Raw genomic sequence first — 7,387 nt, 5'->3', positions numbered from 1 at the left:
TTAAAAAATCTGGAAATTTCACATCAATTATATCTAACAGTCCAAGATTTTGGACTGGTTTTACAAAGTTTGAGTGCAGAATATGCATGAATAGTTTGAATGCATCAATATCCTTTTAGTTTAAAACAACACTAGACTATCTTCCCTGGTGATGCCTTAAAGTCATATTGTTGTGGACACAGTTTTCTATTAATACTGCTAGTTCCACCCTTTCAAAGTGCAAATTACTTTGGCCAAAAACAATTAGTATGGTTTCACTGTATTCAGCTAGCTAAAATGGTAATCATTCAGCCACTCATCTTGATTCTATTCCAACACTGTGTGTGTGTGTGTACTAAGAAAGTATCAAAGTCATAAATGTTATGTCCTTGACTTAAGCATTTATCTATGAGCACATCTCTTCCCCACAGGACAAAAATACCACTTTTCTTCCCATCATGGCCAAGAGAACATGATGGTAGTGAAGCAGCACACACCTGGGGTCTATACAGACCTGATTGAAGCCTGACTTCTGGAACAATTAGCTTCAAGTCACACTATTTGATTAAGCCACTACCTAGAATTTAAAAAGTAGTGCTAGAGCATAATAAATCTCCAAGAGTCAAAGATAAGGAATTCAACACACTGCCCAGTCCTGTTCCCTCCTCACAACGTACTATATGAGTCCACTGGGGTGGCCACCGTGAAGGCGAGTGTACAGGAAGAGTAGGTCCATGGCGTCCTCACCGCCTCTTCCCGTCAGCACGACACAAGCCTCTCATTACATCAAAGTAAGGGAGAGGAAAAGGAACAGCTGAGCCAAAATTACAGACAGTAGCAAGTCCATGCATAGATTATACTCAAACATTTAGAGTCTATGTATGCAGTCTCCTGTCGTACCAATCAGTTCTTTATGGATAATGCCTCGGGTTACTCTTGACGGTCCGTAAGGCAAAGTAGCCACAAAGACTTGAGATAGAGTAAAAGGATGTGAAACCTAGCACTATTTGTACGATGAAAACAATGTAAAGATGAATGAAATGGTCTATGGCAACTGAGGGCAGAGGGAGATCAGCGAGGGAAACCTGGCAGGCTCAGTTCTTGACTTCAAGTGCAGGGGCCATCCATCTGTTCATCAGTGGAGACTTACATGTTGCCGTGAAGCGAACAGTTCTTGGTGGAGCTTCTAGACCACGATGGGCTAAGAACTCCGATCTACAGTACTTCTAAAACGCAGGCAGGGACAATCCCACTGTGCCTGGGACCCCCCTTGGATAGGTCACCCAATCAAAGGCAGCCAGCAGCAGCACTCACGGAAATTTCCATTGTGGATTTTTTTTTTTTTAAGCCAAGGCTTACATTCTTCCTGCTTGCCATTCCTTCCAGGTATTTGCAAAATATCATGTAAACAATATACTGAAAACCACCTTTGTTTTCAAAAGTGGTTTCCATACATGACTTTGGTGCTGAGATGCTGTATGATACAGGATGAATGTCTCCGTGGTGCAACTGTGGATCATCCTAGTCCACTTGTTAAATGAAGGTTGTGTGTGTAAATAGAGTGTGGGTCACTAGAGACTAGTATCAAAAGATTCAGTCTACACCGAGATCTCTAGCAGGGAGGTGCTAAAAACGACAAAAATATTACATACAGTAGCTTTAAAAGAGCCTTTATTAATCTTCAGTATTTACAATTCATGGATTCAAATGTTTATGAATTTATTACCAGGAAGTAGTTGGGAATTTTTATAAAGGGGCTTTACCTTTGGTTGTCACTTTTATTTCCGATTAAATTCCAGATTAGCTTACTTTACTACCCAACTCCCTATTTCGTAGATGCCTAAACCACATGACCGAGCTGTCACAGGACATCGCAGTGTCAGCCCCAGTAGCAGGTGTTCTAGTCTCCCTTTTCTAAAGAGATGGTCCCCTCGACATGCTGAGCTCCTGCTCCCTAACAGTTCCTAAATAACCTCGTGTGTGGAAAAAAGGGAACAGTGCTGCCGTCAAATGCATACTAAGAGCACTCCAGTGGAAAAGCAGAAATGAAGAATCGTGATGAAACGAAGACAGGCTCACCCGGAACTGCTAGGGGAAATAATAGTGGGGAAGCGGATGGCGCCACTGCAAGGATAATGGGTGAGAATTAAGTCTGGGAGGCTTGGTCCTTCCCGTGAAAACCGTACACAAAAACCCCTCTGAGAAACCATCCCGCTGCAGACCCCGAAGGCAAACGTTGGAAAGTCCCCATAGGTCACTCTCTAACTTGCGTTTTGTAAGGTTCTAAACGGTTCAGTCATAATTTACTGATTCTACGTGGAGATATAAAAAATAAATATTGCCATGCATAACTTTTGTTGATATAAAAAAAACCCTACAAATAAATAAATTTGAAAGGTAATCTAGGGCAATTGTTCCTGCACCCTGCCTCTGTTAAATCCTGCAGGACTCGAGCAAGTCTGAGATTTCAAAAGTGCCCTTAAGTGATCAAAATGTGATCTTATGGGAAAGAAAACAATATGAGTCAAAATAGGCGGAGGGGAAACACCTTTTCCCCCAGAAGGTTTTAATGCAAGGACTTCATGAACTAATTAATGGATGCCTTCCCAAGAGCATGCTGGAAACAGAAGTCAGAGAAACTGGGAATCCTTCCCGCAGGCAACTTCTTAGTGTACTTCAGTTTCCTGAAACATCCCTAAGACTCCGTGATTAGCCGGACACAGACAAGTACTTACAAAAGTCCTCCAGGCTCCTCATTAAAGCCGAAGTCACACACTAGAGACAAGTGGTCGGACGGGTAATTGAAGGATGGTAGTCGGTTGGGCCCGATCTGTTCTTCAGTCAGTAAGTCCAGGGCGGAAGTCACACTCAGGGCATGCTGGGAATACCAGATGTAGTCCAGGGTGTGCCGGCACTCCCCCGAGGTCCGGATCTTCCAGGTGGTGTAGGGAGGCTCCGACTGCCCGTCCGCACTCAGCAGCTTGTAGGCGCTGTTGAGGTTGAGGCTGGAGGAAGCGAAGTGTCTGTAGACCTCCTCGGTTGGCTCGGCGTTGAAATCCCCGCACACAATAAGGGGGACCTTGGCGCCCTGAGTGATGCTCTGTAGGTTCTGGAGGAGGTCACAGCCTTGGGCCGATCGAAACCGTTCCCAGCCAGTGCGTGCTTTTAAGTGGGTGACAGCGACACAGAACTGTCGTTCGGACTCCTTGCACTCCAGGGTCTGTGCAATGGCCACCTGGTTGGTCTTCACGGTCATGGCCGTCAGCCTAATATTGGCACTGTTGACGAGCTTGAACCGGTTCTGGAGGAAAAACAGCGCACAGCCATCTGGCCCATTGTTGTGCTCCACGTCTAGGCAGGGGGACCAGGGCTTGGGGAAAAAAGTGCCTTGATAGCCCAGTCTACTGAGGAGCGGCTGGAAGGTGTCGAAGTAGTGGTCCACCTCTTGAAGGCACAAGATATCGGGCTCGTAGGCCAGAATTTCTTCTAAGATGAGGCATTTCCGTTCTTCCCACTTGAGTGCTTCAAGAGGGCACTGTACAAAGTTGTCCTTGCCTTCTCCTAGAGCTGAAATAAGAGAGCCAATCAGTGCCAGCTGCTATAGAACAAGGATCATCAGGGTCCCTGGACGTCTCCTGAGGCCCGGCACTGTCAGGTAAACGCACCATGCACCACACACCCTTCACTTACGGCACTTAGTGGCCCTTCTCTATCTCAGTGTCATTAACCCACCCAGACGTACTAGCCTCTTACCTTCTGGGAAAAAAGCTACTTGTTACTAAAACTATTTCCTGCAACTATATTCCAGACAGATCTTTAGTTTTTCACCTCAACTAAGGAATTGGTATTCTTTGTAGTCTGAGGCCTAAATGTCAAATGAGGTTCAGAGCTAACGCTGTATGATTTTAAAACACGGTAAGAAAGCCACTCAACTACAAGAGGGACTGCTACAAACCAATGCCACTGGAATGAATGGACCCAACTTCAAACGAGAACTCTCGCTCGTAAAGGAACAGCTGGAAAATACAACAAAGGACCCGAGCTCGTTCTTTCGTAGGAATAAAAGAGGCCCCTGTTTCCCTTAAACTATCAACAGCTACTTGAAAGGCCAGGCTACAAAACTGATTGGTAAATCTCTTTTTAATTCAGCAGACCCAGGAAAGGCATCTTTTTGAAGGTAATAATCTATTGAGCAGAATTGAAACATCATCTCTTTGGTTGCTTTGCAAGGGAAGGTGGGAAGTTTTCACATATTCTCCTACTTTAAAGAACACTGACATCAAGTTATACAGATACACAGAGGTAAGAATCTGGCTGCAAGAACAGATGGACTCCCCAGGTCCCAAGCACAGACTCCGTTCCACACCTGCACCTGCAAAGATGCTATCATGTTGCTGTGGACAAAGAGGAACAGAGTTTGAGGTGGTTCCATTTAATTGATCAATAAACACCCATTGAATCCCTTTGTCTCACAGTGAGCCTACAGGACAGGGTAGAACTGCCCCTGTAGGTTTCCAAGATTTCTTTCCTCCCCCCACCCTCCCCTAGACTAACTCTTTACAGCAGTAGAAAGCCTCCTCTTTCTCCTGAGGAGCAGCTGGTGGTTTCAAACTGCTGGCTTTGCAGTTACCTGTCTCACTTATAACCCACTACGCCACCAGGGCTCCTCGGTCCATGAAAGAAAGACAAGGCCATTTAAGTGAGGATCTGTTGGCAAGTAGCATAGCAGACTTACCTTGTACTTGAACAGCCCGCAAACATCAAAGGGAAAGAACACATCTTGAGTTGCTAGTTTTATTAATGAAAACCAGATGGAACCCTTTTCTAACCTCCCTTGTAAGCACTCCTACACCTCTATCTACCCACACCTATCCCTCGCCCTAACCTGTAGGTGGCATTGGACAGGTGCAAAGGCAGTAAGGGTGTCACGTAACAAAGCATCAGGCATACCTTGGGCGAGGATGTTCCACTGCATGACCCTGATAGGTGGGTGGCTAGTGGGGCAATCTGCCCTCAGATCCACAAAGTCTCTCTGGAACCGAGGAGGTCGAGTGTGCAGGACAGCCCTGCATTCCTCCAGAAGTTCCTTTGGGTCAATGGGTTCCAGATGTTCTGAGTCAGGTGATACCAAATACTCTGGGTGCTGGGAGGCAGCGCTGCTGTTCAGTGTCTTGGCGAGAGCGCTATAGAGTCTGCTCGTGCCGTTTCCCATGGAACACACTACAGGAAAGGAAAGCACGGTTACAGACTCAACTCCTTCCCGCCCTTTCTTCCCTTCTCACCCAACCGGCCAGGATTTCCCCCAGAAGCCAGGCATTCAAATTGGGGCAATGTAGAGAGCCATTTATACAAGGACGGATTAAAAGAGTTTGCAAGGCCCAGCTTCCCATGAGGACTGGCAATTTAAATACCAGTTACAACCAATCACTGATGAATTGAGAGAACTAGTTTTAAGAGAAGCACCTTGATCCTTAGGGCCTCTTTTAGAATGTCTTTATAACTCATAGACCTAGTTTTAAAAAAATCGAGACTAAACAAAGTACGTATGCTCTTCTATGTGTCTTGAGAACTTGAAGACTAGCCTGTTAAGGGCCAGGTTAATCCTGAAGCAGAGAGTACGTCCTAGCGATGAGTTGCTACTCTAGCCGTGCCATCTACAGACCCTTCTGCTGTGGAGATTAGGGCTGCACTGGGTCCACATTCCATTTCTTTGAGTTGTACACCAGGGCTCTGACTTTCAGAACATTATAGAGCAACGCAACCTATTATCTAAGAGCAACTGACTTTTTAAAAACACCTCGAGGGGTGGGAAGGCACCGTACAGCTGCCCTGGGTTCCTGGCAAGAGGCATGAGGAAAGGTGCCGGGAACACCTACCCTGTGGTCTTCCAGAGCATTTCCGGATGCTTTGCTTCTTATCCCACCAGAGCACACCCTTCAGCCAAGTCGCGGAGGGAGACTGCGCTGGCAGTTCGCATGCGCCTAGTGCATAGATCAAGCAGGCTTCCCCTGCCCCCCGACAGAACTCGGGAAGGCGTCTGAGGTGCGGGGAGCAGACTCCTAGTCTGGCTGGGTCTGACACAGACCCCTATTGCCAAGCAACCTGCATTTCCCGACCACGTCCTGGCCTTTCCTTCTCTTGAAGCACACAACATTTTCTTTATAAAATACGCTGACAGGGAAATGGCCAGCAAGTTCACTGTGGCATTAAAGCATCCCTCACCAAACATCCTTGAGTATCAACAAGTAGGTTTAAGTATACTTTATATTGTTCCTTCTGCTCAACTCGGATTAGTTTTCTTTCCTTTATTTTTCAATAAGGAAACTAAACTAAGACAAAGTCATACATACCAGTTATATATTCAAATGTACATGTGCCTGCACACACACACACACACACCCTGCACAAGCTTCCAAACTGTTGAATTTAGGCTAACTGCTCTGCCTACCTGCCTGAATCTAGAGGAAGAAAGGGTACTCCTGGCTGGGGAGACAGCTTTGAGTCTGTCCCTGACACTGCCAGTGGGGACACTGTGGGGTTATCTGACATTTCAAATAAGCTGACCGTGACATCTGGCAGGCTCAAGGTAAACTACCAGCTGAATGCAGTGATTCAGTAAGATCACCCTGTTTCTTAGGATGGCTCCATCTTTTTCAAGCAAGGTTTTAGGATTGTTACTGGGACAAAAAGTAACGTGAAAAATCCAAAGTGAAAACAAGGTTGATAGAGTCTAATGGGATGCTAAGGTTTTTTATCTAAGGTTATAAAACGACCCTGAACCGCATTTCATTCAAAACAAAACAAAAATCCCACCTTCATTAAAGGGTGAAAAAGAAAAAAAAGCAGAGGAACATTTGTTCAAATAATGACAGGACAAAGTCGAGCTCATAAAAACAAAAACTGCCCAATTTCAAGATCAGCTACGTCATTAAGACACACAAAGTAAGTGGTATACAGTAAATTAGATGTTTCAGAATCTGACTTCTGGCCAAACCTTTGCTTAACTACTTGGCACTCAGAATAGATTTTAGGCCCGATTTTTAATTTGTTTAGAGTATTTTTTATTTGGCTCCATATGTTTTCAGGATCCCTGGTGGCGCTGCTGAGTAAGCATTGTCACTAAGCGCAGGGTCCGAGGTTCAAACCCACCAGCTGCCACTCAGGAGAAAGATGAGGCCGCCTGCTCCTGCAAAGATGTGTAGTCTTGGAGACCCTAAATAGGGTAGCTTTGAGTTGAAATGGATTCAACTGCATTGGGTTTTGGGTTCTATATGTATGTGCTTTTCCTCTAAATATATTTACTTTTTCAGTACTAGAAAAAAGTATCGCCATCAATCTCAATATAATGTATATGTTACTTATAATAATACTCTTTAAGGTGTTAACAAACCCAGGGACAGGGAAACAA

At 45.3% G+C, this 7,387-nt stretch overlaps 1 protein-coding gene across 1 annotated transcript; it reads right to left on the bottom strand.

Annotated features, from left to right (window-relative positions):
- Positions 1–1,633: 1,633 nt before the first annotated feature.
- Positions 1,634–5,913, bottom strand: NOCT (nocturnin). The gene is made up of 2 exons (XM_004712129.2): positions 4,930–5,913; positions 1,634–3,546 (listed from the first exon to the last, which is right to left on the bottom strand). The coding sequence occupies exons 1-2, from the start codon at positions 5,189–5,191 to the stop codon at positions 2,711–2,713; spliced, it is 1,098 nt and encodes a 365-aa protein (XP_004712186.1). The 5' UTR covers positions 5,192–5,913; the 3' UTR covers positions 1,634–2,710.
- Between the last annotated feature and the right edge of the window lie 1,474 nt (positions 5,914–7,387).

This window comes from Echinops telfairi, unplaced genomic scaffold, assembly GCF_000313985.2.
Source record: "Echinops telfairi isolate 266 unplaced genomic scaffold, ASM31398v2 ScPeMD7_2186;HRSCAF=2738, whole genome shotgun sequence".
NCBI lineage: Eukaryota > Metazoa > Chordata > Mammalia > Afrosoricida > Tenrecidae > Echinops > Echinops telfairi.
This window is presented reverse-complemented; position numbering and strand designations above follow the sequence as displayed.

Excerpts from the sequence above, each read along its gene's own strand:
- NOCT (XM_004712129.2), bottom strand. The coding sequence starts at position 5,191 with ATGGGAAACGGCACGAGCAGACTCTATAGCGCTCTCGCCAAGACACTG. Across the intron at positions 3,547-4,929 it reads GTGGAACATCCTCGCCCAAG|CTCTAGGAGAAGGCAAGGAC; the intron begins GTATGCCTGATG and ends CTCTTATTTCAG.